Genomic DNA, 25,101 nt, shown 5'->3' on the forward strand with positions numbered 1-25,101 from the left:
ATAATTAATATGACTAGCAGGGGTTGACTCATTTAGACTGACATACTCTTCCTCCTGCAGCCAGGTCTTAGTCAGACAGAATAAGTCAATCTGCTGATCCATTATCAAATCATTTACTAACAGAGATTTAGACAAGAGAGATCTAATGTTTAATAGCCCACATATAATTGTGGTGTCTTTAGGTTCTGATACTTTTGTAGTATTAATTTTTTTGAGGTTTTTATGAATAACACCTCTTGCATTTTTTAATTTATACACTTTTTGTTGACAGGGAGCAGACACAGTCTCTATATGATAAAGGGAATCGTTAGAATGGTAGGAATAGTAAGAATCATGGGTGGGTGACAGCTCTAGAGAAACTGCAGAGAAGCGTGTAGGACTGCAACCTGGTCTCAACTCTGGGTTGTCATGACTTTGGTTTTCTAATAAAATCTGTCATATTTCTAGATATGAGAGCTGCACCATCCAAAGTGGAATGGATGCCGTCTCTCCTAATCAGACCAGGTTTTCCCCAAAAAGTTTTCCAGTTATCAATGAAGGCCACGTCGTTTGCTGGACACCACCTAGACAGCCAGCGACGGAATGAAGACATGCGGCTAAACATGTCGTCACTGGTCAAATTGGGCAGGGGTCCATAGAACACTACGGAGTTTTGTTTTGGCGTAGTTACACACCGATTCCACATTAATTTTAGTGACCTCCGATTGGCGTAATCGGGTGTCATTACCGCCAACGTGAATAACAATCTTACCAAATCTACGTTTATCCTTAGCCAGCAGTTTTAAATACGATTCAATGTCGCCCGCTCTGGCCCCAGGAATGCATTTAACTATGGTCGCTGGTGTCTCTAACTTCACATTTCGCAAAATGGAACTGCCAATAACCAGAGTTTTTTCCTCAGCGGGTGTGTCGCTGATTGGGGAAAATCTGTTTGAAACATGAAGCGGTTGATGGTGAACCACGGGCCGTTGTTTCATGCTATGCTTCCTTCGGACTGCCACCCAGCCGCCCTGGCTTCCCGGCTGCTCCGGAGCTGCCGAGGAACGGCTGACAGGAGCTAACGTAGGATGGCTAGCTGTAGCTAATCTAGGCTGGTCCCCATCAGCTACAGGGGACTGACTAGCTAGCGCTGCTACGGGGCAATTATAGAGATTATAGAGCCTCTACTTCCCTCAGTCTCGCCTCCAATGCTACAAAAATGCTACATTTATTACACATAGCATTATCGCTAAAGGAGGCAGAGGAGTGACTAAACATCTCACACACCGTGCAAGAGAGAGGAGAGACAGCAGGAGAAAGAGAAGCCATTGCTAACAGCTAAGCTAGCGGACCAGAGATAGAGTGATTAGATTAGAGTGCAGTGTTAAATCCCGAGGGACACGTGCACCACAGATGTTTAACTAAAGCAATATACGTGTACAGGGATTCAGAGATTGACCACAGAACACGGCAAAGTTAGAGTTGGTTGATAAGCTAGGATAACACTCTAACACCACAGTGCAGAAGCAGCAAACAGGAAGTGACACAATACGTTACCACCACGTCCATCAGCCAATGTCTTATAAGGGTTCGTTATTCTAAAGTGTTACCCCAGATTGCTCTGCAGTGTAAAAAAAATGGAGGAGAAACACATTATAGCCTCAATTTATGAGTTTCATTATCAGTAAAGACATAAAAGACATAAAAGTCATAAAACATGATGAACATAAGAGTCAAGAAGTAAAAGGTTTGAATCCAACATTATGAGAGGTGCAAAAGAAGAACAATACCATCTTTCATTCCTGTGCCATGTACTGGAGATGCTGTAGGCCTGTTTTGAATTGGCCTCTACTCTTCATCGATTGTGGTTGTGATCCTTATCACAACAAGGTTGGTGGGTGATAGCAGCCAACTCATTGTTTCTGGAAAGAGATGCTGCTCTTGAGTCACAATTTCAACATTTGTTTTTAAACTTACATGAGCGTCCATCAGAGGTGCGTCTGTTGCCGTCCTCATTGTCCTTGAAGACAATGATGCCGCCATATCACCAAATGTGAGAGATGAGGGAGACATTTGAAGCAACTCAGACTTCGCTCTCAATGCTCGCAGCCTGAAAGGTCTCTGAAAACAAAGCTTTTGCTCTGAATGATAGTAGGAAAACCAGGCATGGCTTCAGCCTGTGTTTCATCTGTTTGTGTGTGTGTGTGTGTAATTTGTGGAAGTGTTTATAAGAGCTGTATATCCAGTGTTTTAACTGTTTAAGCTCCTTATCAGAGCTTCAGTAAAATGTGTAAGTTTATCTGTTTTGCCTGTGAAACTGATATTTTTGGAATTGTGAGATGCCAATTCCCAAGAGGCACTGGATTTCTGTTTTGTTTTATTCTTGAATTCTTTGTTTTAATTTGAAATGATTAAGGCCCAGCAGGCCCAATTTATCACCTTGATGTTAGTAACCTATTTTTACTTGACTGATGTGTTTGTGTGTAACTGTAGATGCTACAACAGCGTCAGCTTGGTATGTTAAAATGAGTAACTTTTATTGTTACCAGCTACATTTTCTTGTCAAACAATATTTTTATATGATTAGTGGAAGTGGCAGTTTCCAGTTTATGAGAGGTGTATATCCAGTATTTCAACTGTCAGTGTTCATTGCTGGTGTTCAAGTAAAACATCAGTGTGTGTGCTTGCACAAGCAGTCATTTTGAGCACACAAGTCCCGTTTACCTGTGAAATAAAATTTTGTGGAAGTGTGAAATGCCACTTAACAAGAGGAACTGGGTTTTTATTTCTTTTTTCCTTAAGTTTCCAAATGAAGCTAATGTTGAACACAACTGAGTAATTCACAGTGGGACTTTGTGTGTCCTCTTTGCTTCTTAAAGGCAGAAAGATATCTGGCATCAGTATCAAGTTCAGAAGCAGCTTTGAATTTTAATTTGACTTAATGTTGTGAAGTGGTTGAGGCCGTGTAAGATTTAGCACTATTTGGTCATAACTGTCAGGAAGCTTTATTACAGTCAGCAATATTGTAATGTGAGAACACACATCTGTTCAGTTAATGTGGTAATTTAGGAAAGACTTCAGTGTCTACTTTACCTGTTAACCCTTGTGTTCACAGCCATGTTAGCTCCTCCTCACAATGACAGGGGGCCCAGCCCCATTATGGTCTATCTGCACACATATCTGCCTTCATTCAAGATATGAAACTGGTGGAAACAGTAAGTGATATTTATCTCATGGGTTCTGTCTCAGAAAGTTATACAAATTCAGAGCCATGTAATATGACTTATTATTATTGTTACTAGGACTTGAAAACCAATGGGTGACACAGAAGGTGTCAAGGAATCAGTCTGATAAGTAGGACTTGAACCAGCTTAGTGAGGTTCCTTTGATGCCGATTAAAAGTTCCAGCCTCTGTAATAGGATGTGATGGTCAGTGGTGTCAAATGCAACATTAAGATATGACAAGTACAGAGACAAGTTCTTTGTGTGATGTACATACAAGGTCATTTGTAACCTCAGAGTTATTTTTGTAGTTACTGACAGTGACCACTGGAGGGCAGTGATCATGGTAGTTTCTCTGTGAACAGTCCAGTTCCATCCACATTAATGTGAAGCCTGAATGTGTTGAAGACATCACTGTTGAAATGGAGAATTTAGTTCCATTGGAGCTCAGCTGATTCAACTGATCAATCATCAATGATAATGAAAACATCAAATAATCAATAATAATGAAAATATCAAAGAGCAGCAAAGTTTTTGTGTTCACACCGGGAGTCTTTTTTTTTTTTTTTTTAAGAATTTCCCTAACGGGATTAATAAAGTTTTTTCTCATTCTGATTTTGATGAGGAGGTTTCATGTCTTAATACTTCAGCATGTGACCCTCAGTCTGACTGAGACTCAGTCCAACCAGTCATATTGCATATTTGGATAATGAAGAGACCACAAACACACCCAAACACACCCACACCCACACACACACATACACCTCTCTGGGCAAAGCCTTGGAGTTTACTTTCACTTTGACCAAACTGTGGCGCAGATGATTTTCTCCATCTGAAGGTAAATGTCAGCAGTTTTAATGATTTACTCATCAATAATTCACTGCTCCACTCACTAAGCAAGTGGAGCTCTTGACTGGTTTGATTTGTCCTCATTAAAGGGACATGGTTTTCTCTAGTTTGTGGAAAATGTTGACAGTGGTGTCATTAGTTCTTCTGGTTATTTTAGCTGGAGAAACTGGTTTATTACGAGTGTTTTACAGTTGGATGGAGTTTGTTTAAATCAGGAGGAGGTTTGAAACACTCGTCGTCTCAAACTGAAATATCATTTTGGAAACTTTAGATGAGTAAAGATGGCCGTCTGTTCATGACATTCATGTTTATTTATTTAAACTTTATTTAACCAGGTAAGTTGGTTGACAACCAGTTCTCATTTCCAACGACTACCTGACCAAGAGGCAGAAGCATGAGACATGTTATACAATACAATACAATAATTCAGTAAACAAGATAAAATATAAACAATAATCGTGATACTCAACACTCACGTAAACAATTAAAAACAAGAAGTTCACTCTCACAAATATACAAGCAAATTAGTAGCAGGTACACTGTTCGGACATTAAAGATTGTAATGAGTTATTGAAGGTAGATAAAGGAATGAAGTTACGGAGCTTTAGTGCCTTTTGTAACTCATTCCAGTCACTAGGGGCAACAAAATGGAATGAGGAACGACAGAAGTTGTCATGTGTGTCATGTGTCGTGTGTGTGTGTGTGTGTGTGCGAGTCTAAAAGGCAGATCACTGAAAATGTTAAAGTCCTGATGAATTTTACAGACGATATTGAAATGGTGAAATTACAGGATATGGTCTGTAACAGACATGGACTCATGGGCCTCCTTCTCAGAGCAGGAGGGGCAGCTGATATTTCTACAGAAGAAATGATGGAGATGATGATTCATGTAAAACATTTTAAGTTAAGCTTTTAGTCTCTTGGAGATACAGAATGTACTCTGAATAAAAGCTTTGTTACACTTTTTGATCCAAGCAGATAAAAACATTTTTCAAGTTGACCAACTAAATCACCACAGTAACTGCAACTGTTACATTTTCTCTGTTTGAAAGTAAATGTCAGCAGTTTTAATGTTTTATATGTCAGCACTACCTGTTGTTACCTGAGTTTTCTGATGTTTGTGTTCTTGTGGGGTTGTCGTGGAGTTGTTAAACCTGAAGTTACCGTGCCAAACCCAAATCCTGCTTCGTAGTACAGGGTGCCTCGGACTTGGAGGTGCTGATTCTCATCCCAGCTGCTTCACACTCTGCTGCAAACTGCCCCAGTACATGCTGAAGGTCCTGGCTTGACGGAGCCAACAGGACAACATCATCCGCAAAAAGCAGGGATGAAATCCTGTGGTCCCTAAACTGGACTCCCGCCGGCCCCTGGCTGCACCTAGAAATCCTGTCCATAAAAATTATGAACAGAACCGGTGACAAAGGGCAGCCCTGCCGGAGTCCAACATGCACTGGAAACAGGTCTGACTTACTGCCGGCAATGCGAACCAAGCTCCTGCTTTGGTCGTACAGAGACCTGACAGCCCTTAGTAGAGGGCCCCGGACTCCATACTCCCAGAGCACCCTCCACAGGACGCCACGAGGGACACGGTCGAACTCTTTCTCCAGATCCACAAAACACATGTGGACTGGTTGGGCAAACTCCCACGAACCCTCAAGCACCCTATAGAGAGTATAGAGCTGGTCCAGTGTTCCACGACCAGGATGAAAACCGCATTGTTCCTCCTGGATCTGAGGTTCAACTATCGGCCGAATCATCCTCTCCAGTACCCTGGCATAGACTTTCCCAGGGAGGCTGAGGAGTGTGATCCCTCTATAGTTGGAGCACACGCTCTGGTCCCCCTTCTTGAAAAGAGGGACCACCACCCCTGTCTGCCACTCCAGGGGTACTGTCCTCGACTGCCACGCAATGTTACAGAGGCGTGTCAACCAAGACAGCCCTGCAACATCCAGAGACTAAAGGTACTCGGAACGGATCTCATCCACCCCCAGTGCCTTGTCACCAAGGAGCTTTTTGACCACCTCAGTGACTTCAGCTTGGGTGATGGATGAGTCTGCTCCCAAGCCCCAGCCCCCGTTTCCTCAACGGAAAGCGTAACAGTGGAATTGTGGAGATTTTCAAAGTATTCCTTCCACCATCCAATAATGTCCCCAGTCAAGCTCAACAGCTCTCCACCTTCACTATAAATAGTGTTGGTAGAGCACTGCTTCCCTCTCCTGAGGCACCGAACAGTTTGCCAGAATCTCTTTGAGGATGACCGATAGCCCTCCTCCATGGCCTCACCAAACCTCTCCCAGATCCAAGTTTTTGCCTCTACAACTGCCCAGGCTCCAGCGCTCTTGGCCTGTCGGTACCTGTCAGCTGCCTTGGGAGTCCCACAAGCCAACCAAGCCCAATAGGACTCCTTCTTCAGCTTGACGGCATCCATTACTTCCGGTGTCCACCACCGGTTCGGGGATTACCACCATGACAGGCACCGGAGACCTTACGGCCACAGCTCCGGATGGCTGCATCAACAATAGAGGTGGAGAACATGGTCCACTCAGACTCAATGTCCCCAGCCTCCCTCAGTATCTGGTTGAAGCTCTCCCATAGGTGGGAGTTGAAGACCCCCCTGACAGAGGGCTCAGCCAGACGTTCCCAACAGACCTTCATGATACGTTTGGGCCTGCCGAGCCTGTCAGGCCTCCTCCCCTGCCAGCAGATCCAACTCACCACCAGGTGGTGATCAGTTGACGACACGACCATGAAGTCGATCATTGACTTTGGCCTAGGGTGTCCTGGTGCCATGTGCACTGATGGACACCCTGTCGGAACATGGTGTTCATTATGGACAAACTGTGACTAGCACAGAAGTCCAACAACAGAACACCATTCGGGTTCTGATCGGGGTGGCTGTTCCTCCCAATCACGCCTCTCCAGGTGTCACTGTCGATGCCCACGTGGGCGTTGAAGTCCCCCAGTAGAATGACCGAGTCCCTGGTCGGAGCACCGTCCAGTACCCTTCCCAGGGACTCCAAGAGTCTCCAAGGGTCTGGTACTCTACACTGCTGTTCAGCCCATAGGCGGAGACAACAATGTGAGACCTCTCCCCGACCCAAAGGCGGAGGGAGGCGACCCTCTCATTCACCGGGGAAAACACATGGCGCCTGAGCTGGGGAGCTATAAGCAAGCCCACACCAGCCCGCCGCCTCTCACCATGGGCAACTCCAGAGTAGAAGAGAGTCCAGTCTCTCTCAAGGAGTTGGGTTCCAGAGCCCAGACTGTGCATGGAGGTGAGCCCGACTATTTCTAGTCGGTACCTCTCAACCTCCCGCACAAGCTCAGGCTCCTTCCCCCCCAGCGAGGTGAAATTCCATGTCCCAAGAGCCAGTTTCTGTGCCCCGAGATTGGGTCACCGAGGCCCCTGCCTTTGACCACCACCCGATTCACATTGCACCGGCCCCCTACAATTCCTCCTGCAGGTGGTGGGTCCACGGGAGGACGGCCCCACATCGTTCCTTTGGGCTCTGCCCTGCTGGGCCCCATAGGGAGAGGTCCAGCCACCAGGCGCTCGCATGCGTGCGTGCCTCAACCCCAGGCCTGGCTCCAGGGTGAGGCCCCAGCTGCGCCATACCGGGCGACGTATCTAACCTTGCTTTAATTATAATCATAGGAGGCTTCTGAACCGCTCTTGGTCTGACCCGTCCCCCAGAACCTGTTTGCCTTGGGAGACCCTACCAGGGCACTTAGCCCCGACAATAAAGCTCCTAGGATCATTCGGGTACTCAAACCCCTCCACCACAATAAGGTGGCGGTTCATGTACTTTTACTCAAGTGAAATTGAGTAAAATCTGATTGTGTCAGATTAAACCACTGGATCTCAGTCTGTCTGTGTGTCACTGAATGGAAATAGTTGTCCCTGGATCCTGTGTGTGTTGCTCTGCACTTCACTGCAGCTTCATGACCTCATCGAGTGGACTGACACTGGAAGTACAGCAGCTGATGGCAGCTTCCTCTGCCTCACAGTGCTGTCTGACTGCATTCAACTGACACTGATATGAAAGAGGAAATAAGAGCCAATCAGTGGAGGAGTAGCTGATATTTCTACAGGACAAATGATGGATGGAGGATGATTTCAATTGATGTGCAGATGAATGATATGTGTTTTCTTTCCAGATGAAGGTAGAAACTGTGTGTGAGCTGATGTGGATGTGAATTCAGCATCATGAATCAGTGTGAGGACAGAGAGGAGGGAGCCCCTCCCCCTAAAACCAGTTTGTGTAGGGACCGTGAAATCCAGAGCAAAGCTCAGAGGTGAGATGAGGATCTCTAACTGTCCATGACTCTTGTCAGAGCTCATCACTCACATCACTGCACCATCATTGTTCACACTCAAAGCTCTGTGTGTGTTGTGTTGAAAGCCAGAGCAGCAGCACAGTTTCCAGGCTTCATGCATTATACATAATATGAACATGATCAGGCGGAAACACAGGCTTTAGTGGCAAAGTTGATGTTCCTCTTTTCAACAAAACCACTTCTTATGTTCTTATATGTGTCATTCAGATCAGAACTAAAACTCCATGTAACTCAGCACCTATCCAGTTCCAGTGTTTGTATTAGTGTCCTGAGGTGAGACTTCTGTCAAACCCAATGTGAGTCCTTAAAACTCATCATTTAAAAGGTGGACTTGCTGTCATGACTCAAGGTCATGAGGTACAGAACTGATTGCTTGTTTCCTCTCATTGAGAATGTCACAGCACAGTAGTGTTCGCTTTAATCAGGACATGTCACAACTGAACAGGGTTTGAACCCAAAAGCACAACTCAAACGAGTAAGATCAAAAATTATGTTTTTATTTAACAAAGTAACGAATAATAATCACCCAATGGGGGAAAAATGCAAGGAAACAAAGTATCAAAGAAGAACACAAAATCACTCTTACGAGGAAACACAAAATCTCTCTGTCGAGGAAAAATCAACAAATCACACTGGCGGGAAACAAGAGGAAGGGCAAGCAACCTGAAACAAGAGGAGATAAGATTTCAAAATAAAAGCAGAACTCATAAGACCACATGAACACAAGACAAAACATAAAAGAGCATTACTTCCTGACTATGACAATCACCACAGAACATAAAAGCAGCTGTTGTTTGTGTACAAACCGTGAAACGCTCACAGATGCTGCAAACATAATGTGAGCTAATTCTTCATGATTCCTCCACAGAGTGGACCAGAAGAGTTCAGAGGTTCCCAGTGCTCAGTCTGCCCAGCAGCATCAAACACACCTAGACTCCATATTTATGGTCTGTACATGGACAATAACTACTTTGACATCTGTTGTGTTGACAATAATCTCCATGTTGCACTTTTTAGAGCAGTGGATTGTCAGTGTGTCCAACATGGATTTAATGTTTGGCTCCATGGTTTTACTGTGATTGTGTCATTCATATAGTTTTCTGTTCCAGCTGCTGGAGGAGAACATTGTGACTTTTGTGAAGAAGGAGCTGAAGAAGATTCAGAAGGTTGTGAGTCCAGATTACCCAGAATGTTCAGAGAGTCAGAGGGAGGATGAGGAGGTGTTGGATGGTGAGGATGAAGAGCAGAGGTGGAACAGCAGAGAGGCTTTTGTGAAGATCGCAGTGAACGTCCTGAGGAGAATGAAGCAGGAGGAGCTGGCTGACTGTCTGCACAGCAGTAAGAGGATATCTCTAAAGATTCAACATGATGGACAAATGGGACATTTACTAACGGTCATTGATGTTGTTTCTTGTTTGTTCAGGGCATGTTGCTGCAGTTTGTCAACATAAACTTAAATCTGCTCTGAAGAATAAGTTCCAGTGTGTGTTTGAGGGGATCTCTAAAGCAGGAAACCCAACCCTTCTCAATCAGATCTACACAGAGCTCTACATCACAGAGGGAGGGACTGGAGAGGTCAATGATGAACATGAGGTCACACAGATTGAAATAGCATCCAGGAAACCAGCCAGACCAGAAACAAGCATCAGACAAGAAGACATCTTTAAAGCCCCACCTGGAAGAGATGGACCAATCAGAACAGTGATGACAAAGGGAGTGGCTGACATTGGGAAAACTGTCTTAACACAGAAGTTGACTCTGGACTGGGCTGAAGACAAAGCCAACCAGGACATACACTTCACATTTCCATTCACGTTCAGAGAGCTGAATGTGCTGAAAGAGAAAAAGTTCAGCTTGGTGGAACTTGTTCACCACTTCTTTACTGAAACCAAAGAAGCAGGATTCTGCAGGTTTGAAGAGGTCCAGGTTCTGTTCATCTTTGACGGTCTGGATGAGTGTCGACTTCCTCTGGACTTCCACAACACTGAGGTCCTGACTGATGTTACAGAGTCCACCTCAGTGGATGTGCTGCTGACAAACCTCATCAGGGGGAAACTGCTTTCCTCAGCTCACCTCTGGATAACCACACGACCTGCAGCAGCCAATCAAATCCCTCCTGACTGTGTTGACATGGTGACAGAGGTGAGAGGCTTCACTGACCCACAGAAGGAGGAGTACTTCAGGAAGAGGTTCAGAGAGGAGGAGCAGGTCAGAAGGATAATCTCCCACATCAAGACTTCACGAAGCCTCCACATCATGTGCCACATCCCGGTCTTCTGCTGGATCACTGCTACAGTTCTGGAGGATGTGTTGCAAACCAGAGAGGGAGGAGGGCTGCCCAAGACCCTGACTGAGATGTACATCCACTTCCTGGTGGTTCAGTCCAAACTGAAGAATGTTAAGCATGATGGAGGAGCTGAGAAAGATCAACACTGGAGTCCAGAGACCAGGAAGATGATTGAGTCTCTGGGAAAACTGGCTTTTGAGCAGCTGCAGAAAGGAAACCTGATCTTCTATGAATCGGATCTGACAGAGTGTGGCATCGATATCAGAGCAGCCTCAGTGTACTCAGGAGTGTTCACACAGGTCTTTAAAGAGGAGAGAGGACTGTACCAGCACAAGGTGTTCTGCTTCGTCCATCTGAGCCTTCAGGAGTTTCTGGCTGCTCTTCATGTCCATCTGACCTTCATCAACTCTGGAGTCAATCTGCTGTCAGAAGAGCAATCAACCTCCCTGTGGTCTAAACTGTTTGGAGACAACCCTGACCCAGAACAATTCTACCAGAGGGCTGTGGAAAAGGCCTTACAGAGTCCAAATGGACATCTGGACTTGTTCCTCCGCTTCCTCCTGGGTCTTTCACTTCAGTTCAATCAGACTCTCCTACGAGGTCTGCTGACACAGACAGGAAGTGGTTTACAGACCAATCAGCAAACAGTCCAGTACATCAAGAAGAAGATTGAAGAGACTCCCTCTGCAGATCAAAGCATCAATCTGCTCCACTGTCTAAATGAACTGAATGATCATTCTCTAGTGGAGCAGATCCAACAGTCCCTGAGTTCAGGACATCTCTCCACTGATGAACTGTCTCCTGCTGAATGGTCAGCTCTGGTCTTCATCTTACTGTCATCAGAAAAAGATCTGGACGTGTTTGACCTGAAGAAATACTCTGCTTCAGAGGAGGCTCTCCTGAAGCTGCTGCCAGTTGTCAAAGCCTCTAACAAAGCTCTGTAAGTGTATAGATAGTTGGATTTCTTCATCATTATATAAAGACTGCTATTTTATACAATAGAAGGGAAAATAAATTATGAGCTCTGAGCTTCATCACATTGAATCTGAATTAAAATAATGGATCCTACATTAAGGAGCCAAGTCTCAGCTTTAATGTGAGCAGGTTTACATTAGTATAGACAGAATTGTGTGGGAGATTCAGTCCTTTTAGTGGTTCAAAAGTAACTGGACAAATACACATGAAGTGAAACAAATTCCTCAGATATATTTTACTGTAGTATCCATTATTATATTTTAAAATGAATGTGCTGAGAGCCTGATGAACAAAAGACATTTAACTATCCAAATGCTTACAACCTTGACTTTACATGTTTGTTTATAACTGATTGTGCCATATGCCTTCTCTTGACCCTGGTGTTTTAGCTAACTATAGACCTATATCCAATCTCCCCTCTGCTTCTAAAATTACAGCTTGTTCATGTTAATGACCATTCCTCCACTTGTTTCTAGAAGGCAGGTTTGCTTATGGTTCCCAGAATCTCTAAAAGTAGAATGAGAAGCCGAGCCTTAAGCTATCAGGCTTCTCTCCAGGGGAACCAACTGCCAGTTTGGGTTCAGAAAACAAATACCCTCTCTAATTTTAAAATTAGGCTTAAAACCTTTTTGTTTGACAAAGCTTATAATTATTTGTAGTTATAGTTTAAGTTATTATGGCTAAACCTATAGTTATTCACAATTACAACTACAGACACTGTTACAGTTAAGGATAAAGCCCATAGTAGGGCTGGTTCAGGTAACTGAACCATCCCATATTTATGATGCTATAGGCCTAGGCTGCTGGGGGACTTCCAATGATGAGATAAGATGTCATTGATCCCACAGCGGGGAAATTTACTTGTTAGGCAGCTCAAGAAAAACAGGAAAAAAAGGATAAAGTGCAGAAAAACAAGAAGTGTGCATGCAATTCAAGTACAAGAAAATGTAAAAAAAAATAGCTTATTTACAATCTAAAAAAGTTAAGTTAAAGATAGAAAAAACAGTACAAAAAGCAAAAACTGGCTATATACAAATACACACAATGATGGAGGAATGATGAGTAGGATACTGTGGGAAACAAAAATATTGCACAGTCCCGCCACGGACAGATTAAAAGTTAGTCCAGACTAGAGTACAACTAAACAATTTAGTTGTGCAGTCTGACAGCAGAGAGAATGAAGGTTGTGCTCCTTCTTACTCTGTGGATGCCTAAGTCTGCTGCTAAAGAAGCTGCTCAGTGCCTTCACAGTCTGGTGCAGGGGGTGAGAGGTGTTGTCCATAATGGATGTCAGCTTAGCTAACATCCTCCTCTCACCAACCTCCTCCACAGTGTCCAGTGGGCAGCCCAAGAGAGAATAGAATAGAATAGCCTTTATTGTCATTGAAAAATGTCCAACGAAATTACAGTGGCACTTCCCTCTGGGGTGCTTGTTTGTAATAAATACAAAAAAGAAATTTAAATATATATATATATAAAGATAAAAATATCAATTGAAAAATCAAAGACGGTGTCTTTGAGTATATACATATGTACAAGAAGAATGGCAGCATGACCTTAAAGTATCAGACAGGGATATCAACATTACATGTACAGTGCACCTGGAAAGTATTCACAGTGCTTCACTTTTTCCACATTTTGTTATGTTACAGCCTACACACAAAACCCCATAATGACAATGTGAAAAGGTTTTTATAATGTTCGCAAATTTATTAAAAATCAAGAAATCCCATGTACATAAGTATTCACAGCCTTTGCCATAAAGCTCAAAATTGAGCTCAGGTGCATCCTGTTTCCACTTTCAAAGGAATTGTCTGTAGACCTCTGAGACAGGATTGTCTGGAGGCACAAATCTGGGGAAGGGCACAGAAAAACTGCTGCTGCTTTGAAGGTCTCAATGAGCACAGTGGCCTCCATCATCCATAAATGGAAGAAGTTTGGAACCACCAGCACTCTTCCTAGAGCTGGCCAGCCGTCTAAACTGAGCAATCGGGGAGTCAGGGAGGTGACGAAGAACCCGATGGTCACTCTGTCAGAGCTCCAGTGTTCCTCTGTGGAGAGAGGAGAACCTTCCAGAAGGACAGCCATCTCTGCAGCAATCCACCAATCAGGCCTGTATGGTAGAGTGGCCAGACGGAAACCACTCCTTAGTAAAAGGCACATGGAGTTTGCCAAAAGGCACCTGAAGAACTCTCAGACCATGAGAAACAAAATTTTCTGGTCTGATGAGACAAAGATTGAACTCTTTAGAATGAATGCCAGGCATTATGTTTGGAGGAAACCAGGCACTGCTCATCACCTGGACAATACCATCCCTACAGTGAAGCATGGTGGTGGCAGCATCATGCTGTGGGGGTGTTTCTCAGTGACAGGAAGTAGGAGACTAGTCAGGATAGAGGGAAAGATGAATGCAACAATGTACAGAGACATCCTGGATGAAAACCTGCTCCAGAGCGCTCTTGACCTCAGACTGGGGTGGCGGTTCATCTTTCACCAGGACAACGACCCCAAGCATACAGCCAAGATAACAAAGGAGTGGCTTCAGGACAACTCTGTGAATGTCCTTGAGTGGCCCAGAAGGAGCCCAGACTTGAATCAAACTGAATATCCCTGGAGAGATCTGAACATGGCTGTGCACCGACGCAGCCCATCCAACCTGATGGAGCTTGAGAGGTTCTCCAAAGAGGAAAGGGGTGAAACTGGTATGCCAAGCTTGTGGCATCATATTCAAAAAGACTTTAGGCTGCAATTGCTGCCAAAGGTGCATCAACAAAGAATTAAGCAAAGGCTGTGAATACTTATGTACATGTGATTTAGCAAGCAGACACTGTGGCTCACTGGTCTCTACTCTCAGTGCCTTGTTTAATGTGTGTTTATGTGTAGATGTTTGTGTTTTTAACTGGGTACACTGTCGTATGTTGGGCAGAACCTACGTACAGTCGTCAAGATCTTCTTAGTTTGGGATTATGCTGTCAAAGACGTCAGACTACCACCGCTTCCACGACATTCCGGAGGACATAGCCAGGACTCCAGGGTCTCCTTGGATGGTCCTTCCCGACAGCAAGCCCTAGAGGAAGCGTAAACAATGGAATCAAGAGGGAGGCTGACAACCATTTAAGCAGGTCTGCTTAAATGGTTGTCACGCTTCCCAGCATTTTCCTCTCTAATGCCAGATCCGTAACAAACAAAATCGACAAACAGGTTACAGATTACAGCCAACAAGTGCTTAAGCGACTGTTGCGTTGTTTTAATCACAGAGACCTGGCTGCAGCCATCCATACCAGATTCAGCTATTGAGTTAGCCAGAGGGTGCAGAGTTGAACCACTTCTTTGCTTTCTTTGAGGGGGAAGGAGGACCCGAGTCACAGCTCAAACACTGGACTGCAGCAACTCCAGTCTCATGGTGCAAGAGCATGAGGTGAGGTACACACTGAGGGCAATGAACCCCAGGAAAGCCGCCGGACCTGACAGAGTGACCGGGAGGGTCCTCAGGGAGTGCACAGACCAGCTGGGTGGGGTCTTCACCAAGATCTTCAATGCATCACTCTCCCAGTCCTTCATCTCACCATGCCTGAAGTCTGCCACAATTGTCCCGCTGCCCAAAAAGACCTCCATCAGCAGCCTGAATGACTACCAACCAGTCGCTCTGACTCCTGTTATAATAAAGTGCTTTGAGAAACTGGTCCAACGGCACATCATGCCTTGCCTCCCACTGGCATTTGACCCACTTCAGTTTGCATACAGAGCTAACAGATCGACAGAAGACACCATCGTCATAGCACTCCACACCACCATCTCCCACCTGGAAAAGCAGGGGAGCTATGCTAGGCTGCTCTTTGTTGACTTTAGCTCTGCTTTTAATACAATACTCCCAGACAGACTGACAGAAAAACTACTTGACATTGGACTTCCTTTCACCACCTGCTGCTGGATCAGAAACTTTCTTTCTGACCATGTAGAGAGAAAGAGATTGGGTCCCCATCTCTCCATAGCCCTCAGCCCTTTATTTTATTTTATTGTTTTTTCTTCTATGTTTTAATTTTTCTGCTGTACTGTGATTTGTATGCCTTCTTTGCACTGATGTGTGACAGTACCTCAATTTTGTTGTACTTATGTACAAAGTACGATTGTGCAATGACACTAAACTTTTCACATTGTCATTATGGGGTGTTGTGTGTAGAATTTTGAGGGAAAAAAAAGAATTTAATCCATTTTGGAATAACATAATGCAGTCGCCATATGAAGAGGGGGGCTGTGTCCTCTCTCTGCTTCCTGAAGTCCAGGATAATTTCCTTAGTTTTTGTGGTGTTCAGTGTCAGGTTGTTGGCTGAACACCATGATGTCAGTTTCAGGACTGTCCCTCCTGACCAGCCTACTGACCAGCTTGTTCAGTCTCTTCCTGTCTTGGTCTGTGCTGCCCGCTCCCCAGCAGACCACATAATGATAGACAGCAGAAGCTACCAAAGAGTCATAGAATGTCTTTAGAAGAGGCTCGCACACTCCAAAGGACCTCAGTCTCCTCAGAAGGTGTGGGCAACTTTGGCCCTTCTTGTACAGGGCATCAGTGTTGTGTGTCCAGTCCAGTTTATTGTTGAGGTGAAAACCCAGGTACTTGAAGCTGTCCACTAACTCAATGTCCGCACCCTGGATGTTCACCGGTGTGTGGGGTAGTGTCCTTCTCCGGAAGTTGATCACCGTCTCCTTCGTCTTACGGGTGTATAAGCACAGGTGCTGACACCAGTCAACAAAGTGCATGATGACTGCTGGTGTTGTAAGTGAAGTCTGATGTGTAGAGGGTGATGACGAATGGTAAGAGCACTATTCCCTGAGTGGGGCCCAGTGCTGCAGGCTACTACATCAGACGTACAGTTATGCAGCCTCACGTTCTGTGGCCTGTTAGTGAGGTACTTAATGGTCCATGTGGCCAGATGTTCATCCACCTCCTCTGCACATTAACCTTTATTACATGTCATTAACTCTGTGTCCTCTCTCTCCCTTAGTCCTGTGCTTGTTTCTCTCTGGTCTCTTTTTCTCTGTACCTTTCTGCAGGTACCTCTGGCTCTGGAGCTGCATGTTCTCTGTGTGTGGTCCTGGCTCCTCCGACCTCCCACTGTTTATTGTCTACAATTGTTCATTTCTAACACACTACTGTGCTAAATTTTCCATTCTGCCTCAGATACATTTTGGATTAATATTCTATGCCAACTGTAATGTAAATAATTTCCAATTATGACAGATTTTTGCTTCTGTGCTCTATTTTCTATCATATCATATCAGTTAGTGGATACTGAGCACAAAGTATCCACTAATTGTTCTGTAATTTGAATGCTGGCCCTCCTGCTGCATGTCCTTCTCCTTCTCTCCTCCATTCCGAGCTGTCCTATCTTCCTCCTTTACCTCCATTCACTCAGCCTGGCTATCAGCAGGAGGGTTCCCAATAAGGTTTCTTCCTGTTAAAAGGGAGTTTTTTTCTTGCCACTGTCTGTGCTTGGTCTGGGGTCAGGTTCTGTGTCACTGTAAAGCACTTTGAGACAATTTCAATTTTGGAAGAAGCTATATAAATAAAACTGAATTGAACTGAAAAATAAACTGTCATGGCTCCAACGTTTTGAGAATAAAACAAAAGGATTTGAATCAGAGCCAATGAAAGATGATCATCAGTGTATGAACTCCTCATTGGTTAGCAGGTGGATAAAGAGATGATATTTCTGCTTCACAAAACAAATCTGTGTTTGATGCTTGGCCCAGTTTTCAAATGCAGGTCTGTTAGTTTGCTGTGAGCTGCAGAGCAAACTGAGAGTTTTGTTTCTTTGATTGTCCTTTCAACACAAATGTTATTTGACTTTTTCTTCATTGTTTCCTTTTCAGACTGAGCAGCTGTAACCTCTCAGAGAGAAGCTGTGAAGCTCTGTCCTCAGTTCTCAGCTCCCAGTCCTCTAGTCTGAGACACCTGGACCTGAGTAACAATGACCTCCAGGATTCAGTGGTGAAGCTTCTGTCTGCTGGACTGAGGAGTCCACACTGTACCCTGGAGACTCTCAGGTCAGATCAAGTTCCAGTTTGTTTTAAATAACTGCAGATATTTCTTGAGTCCATCAATGCTGACTTTAGAGAGGCCCATATCTAATCATTTTCATAGTTTATTTAATCTTTGAGTTTTTCTTTCTATTTTGTTTTTATCCTGCTTCACATTCTGTCGAGCTTGCAAATATAATAACTCTGACTGAGACACACATACTCATTTATACTTTGTTATAAAATAGTTTATAAGATTACATGTCAGTGTTACTGACATCATTAAAAACTGTCAAAAAAATTCAGTGAGGACTTTTTATTTTACTATGAAACCAAGTTTTCAACTTAATACTAAGTAATGACAAGTGTAACAAAATATGTTACTTTTTTATCAATTCATAAAAGCGAAATGAAAATGTCTTCATCTTCATCTGCTTATCCGGGGCTGGGTCAAGGAGGCAGCAGTCTAAGCAAGGACATCCAGACTTCCCTCTCCCTGGACACTTCTTCTAGCTTTTCCGGGGGAATCCGCAATTCATTCCCAGGCCAGCCGAGATACATAGTCTGAGGTCCGACTATCGGCCCAATCCTCCTCTCCAGCACTCTGGCATAGACTTTCCCAGGGAGACTGAGGAGTGTGATCCCCCTATAGTTGGAGCACACCCTCCGGTCCCTCTTCTTAAAAAGAGGAACCACCACCCCTGTCTGCCACTCCAGAGGTACTGTCCCCAACTGCCATGTTATGTTACAGAGGCTGTAAACCAAGACAGCCCTTCAACATCCAGAGACTTGACGTACTTAGGACGGATCTTGTCCACCCCCAGTGCCTTGCCACCAAGGAGCTTTTCAACCACCTCAGTGACTTCAGCTTGGGTGATGGAGTCCCCAGCCTCTGTTTCCTCAATGTAAAGCGTGTCAGTGGGACTGAGGAGATCCTCAAAGTATTCCTTCCACCATCTGATAATGTTCCCAGTCGAGATCAACAGCATGCCACCTCCACTATAAATAGTGTTGGTAGAGCACTGCTTCCCTCTCCTGAGGTGCCGAACGGATTGCCAGAATCTCTTTGAGGCCGACCGATAGTCATTCTCCATGGCCTCACCAAACTTCTCCCAGTTTTTGTCTCCACAACCACCCGGGCTGCAGCACTCTTAGCCTGCTGGTACCTGTCAGCTGCCTTGGGATTCCCACAAGTTAACCAGGCCTGATAGGACTCCTTCTTCAGCTGACGGCATCCCTTACTTCCACTGTCCACCACCAGGTTCGGGGATTACCGCTATGACATGCACCGGAGACCTTACTACCACAGCTCCCAATGGCCATCTCGACAATGGAGGTGGAGAACATGGTCCACTCAGATTCAATGTCCCCAGCCTCCCTCGGTATCTGGTTGAAGCTCTTCTGGAGGTGGGAGTTGAAGACCCCTTGGACAGAGGGCTCAGCCAGACGTTCCCAACAGACCCTGACAATACGTTTGGGTCTGCCAAGCCTGTCAGGCTTCCTCCTCCGCCAATGGATCCAACTCACCACCAGGTGGCGATCAGTTGACAGCTCAGCCCCTCTCTTTACCCGAGTGTCCAAGACATATGACTGAAGGTCAAATGACATGACCACAAAGTTGATCATTGACCTCCAGCCTAGGGTATCCTGGTGCCATGTGCACTGATGGACACCTTTATGTCTGAACATGGTGTTCGTTATGGACAGACTGCAACTATCACAGAAGTCCAATAACAGAACACCATTCAGGTTCCAATTGGGGAGGCCGATCCTCATTGGGGAGGCCCAGTCACACCCCTCCAGGTGTCACTGTCACTGCCCATGTGAGCGTTGAAGTCAGTAAATTGACAGGGTCCCCAATCGGAGAACCGTCCAGTACCCCTCCCAGAGACCCCAAGAGCAAGCCCACACCGGCCCACCGCCACTCACCGTAGGCAACTCCAGAGTAGAAGAGAGTCCAGCCTCTCTCAAGGAGTTGGGTTCCAGAGCCCAGGCTGTGGGTGGAGGTGAGCCCGACTATTTCTAGTCGATACCTCTCAACAACTCGCACAAGCTCAGGTTCCTCCCCCCCAGTGTGGTGATGTTCCATGTCCCAAGAGCCAGTTTCCATGTCCAGAGATCAGGTCGTTGAGGCCCCAGCCTTCGACCACTGCCTTTGACCACTGCCCGATTCGCAGTGCACCAGCCCCCTATGGTTGCTCATGCGGGTTGTGGGTCCACTGGAGGACAGCCCCACATCCTTCCTTCAGGCTCTGCGTGGCCGGGCCATGGCTGACGTAACTGGCCTTGTTACAGTTCTATTCATAGGAGGCTTCTGAACTGAAATGAAAAGGAGAAAGACATGAAATGACAAGTTCACTAATTAACAATAACTTAATCGTAATAATTTAAGGTCTCACTAAAGGAGTAAGTTGAGTATTAATGTGGACAGTAAAACATGTAGGTCTTCCTCCAGATCTTCACTAATGAAACGTCACTACCTTATCCCACATTTCCAACTTGTCAAGAAATGAGCAAACTGAGAGTTTTGTACCTTTGATTGTCCTTTCAACACAAATGTTATTTGACTTTTTCTTCATTCTTTCCTCTTCAGACTGAGCAGCTGTAACCTCTCAGAGAGAAGCTGTGAAGCTCTGTCCTCAGTTCTCAGCTCCCAGTCCTCTAGTCTGAGACACCTGGACCTGAGTAACAACAAGCTGCAGGATTCAGGGGTGAAGGTTCTGTCTGCTGGACTGAAGAGTCCACACTGTACCCTGGAGACTCTCAGGTCAGATCAAGTTCCAGTTTGTTAGAAATGACAGATATTTCTTGAGTCCAACAATACTGACTTTAGAGAGGCCTATATCTAATGATTTACATAGTTTGTAAAATCTTTGAGTTTTTCTATTTAATTTTTATCCAGCTTCACATTTATGAACTCTGGCTGAGATAAACAAGCTCACTACTGCATTTTATGCCATGGCTGGAGCCATTATCTTTTCGGGTTGTCCGTCCGTCTGTCCATCCATTCTGGATCATTCTGTGCGCAATATCTCAAGAACGCTTTTAGGTGTCTCTGTCAAACTTTGCACAAATGTTCACTGTGACTTAAAGCACATCTGAGAGGAGTTTGGAGGTCAAAGGTCAAAGGGCAAGGTCACTATGACCATATTACTTGGTAATGCGATATCGTGAGAACTGTTTGAGGAATGGCTTTCAAACTTTGTATAAATGTCAACCTGCCTAAAGCATGAACTGAGTAGATTTTGAGGTCAGAGGTCAAAGGACATGGCTGCTGTGATCGTACATTTAATTTTATACATGCAAATGTGATATCTGAAGAATATGTTGAAGGATGTTCTTTAAAATTTCCAAAAATGTTCACTGTCACTCAAAGATGAAGTGAGTAGATTTTGGAGTTTTGAGGTAAAAGGTCAAGGTCACTATGACTGTGTTTTTACATTTTGCTTGGCAATGCAACATCTTAAGAACCCTTTGAGGGATTGTCTTCAAACTTTGAACAAATATTGACTGTGACTCAAGGATGAACTGATAAGATTGTGGATGTCAGAAGTCAAAGGTTAAGGTCACTGTGACCTTAATGCAAATGTTGTGCTTCAGAATGTGTTTTCTCTACAATGCTTTGAGTGACGTTCTTGAAACTTTGCACATATCACTGCTTGTCAAAGATGGAGTCAATATGTATTGGAGGTCAGAGGTCAAAGGTCAAGGCCACTGTGATCTTGTGTAAGTTTTGGTTGTGAACACCCAACACTAACCTTCCCAAACATTGCCATTATCACTACAAAAAAACCTTAACCTCTACCTCTACATCTGCTACAAACAGGACCCAACCACGCGGAGGCATACCACCACCATGTGGTACTTCTAGTTTATATTAGGGGTGTGCCATCTAAGTCACCTCACGATTCGATTACGATTCACAGTGCTACGATTCACAGATTATCGATGCATCTCGATTAATCTTTTTTCCCCACATAGAATGTTTCTTTTCTCACTCTGCAGTTACTTGTAAAATAATGTATATTTTTAAATATCCATTCATTGAAGTAAAGCACGTTTATCTCTATCTTTTCTTTATTAACTTTAGCAATTTCCCAGCATTTAGAAAATATAAAACTTAAAATAAAACTTCTTTTAAACAAAATGTCTCCGCACTGTCGCTTTTAAACCCGACGTGTGAACTGCACGCTGTGACACATTACACGCCGCCATCTCTTGGACTGAGGTCCGTCTCCTAATATTAGGGCCCTATAAATTCTCTTTTATTTTTTCCCAAATTCTGTTTTCCATTTCAGTTTTTGAGAATTATGTTTTTTCCATTATAGTTTTTGGGAATCTACCCCAAAACAGTGTGTCTTTAATGTAAATGACTAAAATGTACACAAATTAAATAGAAATTAACTGTTGAGTAGTTGCATCTATCAATGAAGACAACATCCCCAAGAAAGTATTAGTTTTCAACTCCTCTGATAAAAGAATAAAAAAACATTAGCTTGCACATGTAATTCTAAATGTTTCATTTATTGATGTAGATTAAAAACAATAATAATAACGATAACGAAATACTAAAAATATATATTGTGTGGCTGTACTGACATGATTCTGATTTGATTATTTTATTATGATCATGTAAATGAAAAAAATATCTGTTAAAAAAGAAAAGAAAAAAAAATACGTTAAGGAAAATATTTCCACTTCTATTACAATTTGATATCTTGATTTACATGTCCAGAAAGTAATCTTTTTAAATCTTATTATATGTGCATGTCAGCCAGATTGTTTCTCATATGGATTTTGGACACTATACGGTCACTGCGCGTATTCTTACGTTTCCTGTCAACGGAGTGTTGACAGAATATGCTACACTCGACACTAACCTCTCAGTACAGAGCCGAGCAGTTCGAGTCGAGTTTCACAGACAGAGCTGTAGGCAGTCGCTTCGCCATGCTTACATTGTTTTGTTTGAAGGGGGAGGGGCTTAGTCTGTGGAAGGGGCTTGTTGTGCCACCCAGATTTGCTTCTCTCTGTGCAGTTTTCTCCAGACACACGTTCCTCTACCACACGAAAACAGCATTGCACTTAAATTATGTCAAATTCCGCGATATTCCACGTTAAAAAATATATTCTGTTTTAGTTGGCCAATTCCGTGATCTCATAGGGCCCTAAAATATGTCCGGGGGCACACTGCACTTTCCTTCTGTTATTAAAAGAATCGATTTTTGAACATTAATGAATCGATTCTGAATCGTCAAGTGTCGCGTCACGATTAATCTATGAATCGGGCACACCCCTAGTTTATAATATATCTTTTACATTATTGCATGTCAGTGTTAATGAGATCAGTCAAAACCATGACTGAAAAATTCACTGATGACCTGTTATTTCACTTTAAAACAAAGATTTCAACTGAATACTAAGTATCAACATTTCTATCAACTAATAAATACGAAATGAAAATGCAAAAGATAGATGAATGGACATGTTCACTAATTAATAAGTTAATACAAATAATTTAAGTTATGTCTAAAGGAGTAAGTTGAGGATTAATGTAGACAGTGAAACATCTAGATGTTCACTAATGAAATATCACTGCGTTATCCCAAATTTTAGCTTCTCCTCTTAAGAGCTTGTGAATGATCAGTTTCTCTGCAGTGGAGAGGACAGGTAGCTGTGCTAATGCTAATGCTAATGCTAGGTGAGCGGTTCAGAATTTCTAATGAGAAGTGGATTTACTGAGGAGAGTCAGTCTGTTTTTGAACTGCAGAGCAAAGTCACATTGACAGTGTGTGTGAATCAACAAGTAACCAGCTGTAATCATGGTAACTAAACACAACAGTGATGGAGACAGCTTGAGCTTCAAAATACTGAGACTCAAAAATCATGACTCAGATTTCACAGACTAAACCTAAAAACTGGTAAATGGCTGCATTTATATAGAACTTTTACCCACAGCTCTTTACATGCTGCCTCTCATTCACCCATTCACACACGCTCTGCAGTGGAGAGGACAGGTAGTTGTGCAAATGCTAATGCTAAAGCTAATGCTAGATGAGCGGTTCAGAGTAGATTTACTGAGGAGTCAGTCTGTTTTTTTAACTGCAGAGCAAAGTCACATGGTCAGTCTGTGAGTCAACAAGTAAAAAGCTGTATCCATGGTAAGTGAACACAAAAATGAGCTTCAAAATTGTCAGACTCAAAAGTCATAACTCAGATTTCACAGACTAAACCTAAAAACTGGTAAATGGCTGCATTTATATAGAACTCACACACACTGATGGCAGCCAGCTACCATACAAGGTGCTGGTCTGTCCATCAGGGCTGGTTTGAGGTAGAGGTTTTTAGCCTAAGGACACTTGATGTTGACAAGAGGAGAGCTGTGATTAATGGACAAACCTCTCTACCTGCTGAGACACAGCTGCCCTGTACTTACAACTAATAAACAATTTTATCAGAGAATTCAAACTAAATCAAATCAGGTACCAACATTAACGCAGTTACAGTCAAGATCTGAAGTATTTGGACAGTTAATGTTCTTCAGACTCTGAGCTTCTGTACATTAATCTGAATTAAAATAATGGATCCTACATTAAAGAACAAGTCTCAGCTTTAATGTGAGCAGGTTGACATCATTATAGAAAGACGTGTGGGAGATTCAGCCCTTTCAGTGGTTCAATACTCTTCAACTTGTTGAGAATAAGGCAGAAAGGATTTGAATAAGAGCCAATGAAAGATGACCATCAATGTAGAAACTCCTCATTGGTTAGCAGGTGATATTTCTGCTTCACTGAACAAATTTGTGTTTGATGCTTGGCCCAGTTTTCTAATGCAGGTCTGTTAGTTTGCTGTTATTGATTGTCCTTTCAACACAAATGTTTATTTGAGTTTTTCTTCATTGTTTCCTTTTCAGACTGAGCAGCTGTAACCTATCAGAGAGAAGCTGTGAAGCTCTGTCCTCAGTTCTCAGCTCCCAGTCCTCTAGTCTGAGGGACCTGGACCTGAGTAATAACAAGCTGCAGGAGTCAGGGGTGAAGCTGCTGTCTGCTGGACTGAATGGCCCACACTGTACCCTGGAGACTTTCAGGTCAGTTTGTTTGAAATGACTGCAGATATTTCTTGAGTCCATCAATGCTGACTTTAGAGAGGCCCATATGTAATAATTTTCACAGTTTATAAAATCTTTGAGTTTTTCAGTCGATTTTGTCTTTATTCAGCTTCATATTGTTTCAAGCTCATATATATGAACTCTGGCTGAGATACACAAACTCGTTTATGCTTTTCTCAATGAGTGGAGTGACCGTGACAGTGTATAAAACTTCTCCGTTTGGGAGCAGTCACACTAAAACAAGAAAACCTGTTGTGGCTGTTGGTTGATAGCTTAAAAGTAAACAAAATAGGACTTCCATCTGGGTGGTCAGCTAACTATCAGTCTTTGT

The 25,101-nt window shown here is 43.7% G+C and overlaps 1 protein-coding gene across 1 annotated transcript in view; it reads left to right on the plus strand.

Moving 5' to 3' along the window:
* The first annotated feature begins 6,848 nt into the window (after positions 1 to 6,848).
* Positions 6,849 to 25,101, plus strand: part of LOC121191513 (NLR family CARD domain-containing protein 3-like) — a 31,217-nt gene continuing 12,964 nt past the window's right edge. The window contains exons 1-8 of the mRNA XM_041052679.1: positions 6,849 to 6,992; positions 7,109 to 7,325; positions 7,515 to 7,648; positions 7,745 to 7,813; positions 8,285 to 8,346; positions 9,257 to 9,335; positions 9,498 to 9,726; positions 9,812 to 11,615. Coding sequence (XP_040908613.1) covers positions 6,849 to 6,992; positions 7,109 to 7,325; positions 7,515 to 7,648; positions 7,745 to 7,813; positions 8,285 to 8,346; positions 9,257 to 9,335; positions 9,498 to 9,726; positions 9,812 to 11,615 — 2,738 coding nt within the window. The remainder of the gene's footprint in view (positions 6,993 to 7,108; positions 7,326 to 7,514; positions 7,649 to 7,744; positions 7,814 to 8,284; positions 8,347 to 9,256; positions 9,336 to 9,497; positions 9,727 to 9,811; positions 11,616 to 25,101) is intronic.

Source organism: Toxotes jaculatrix, chromosome 13 (genome assembly GCF_017976425.1).
Source record: "Toxotes jaculatrix isolate fToxJac2 chromosome 13, fToxJac2.pri, whole genome shotgun sequence".
NCBI lineage: Eukaryota > Metazoa > Chordata > Actinopteri > Toxotidae > Toxotes > Toxotes jaculatrix.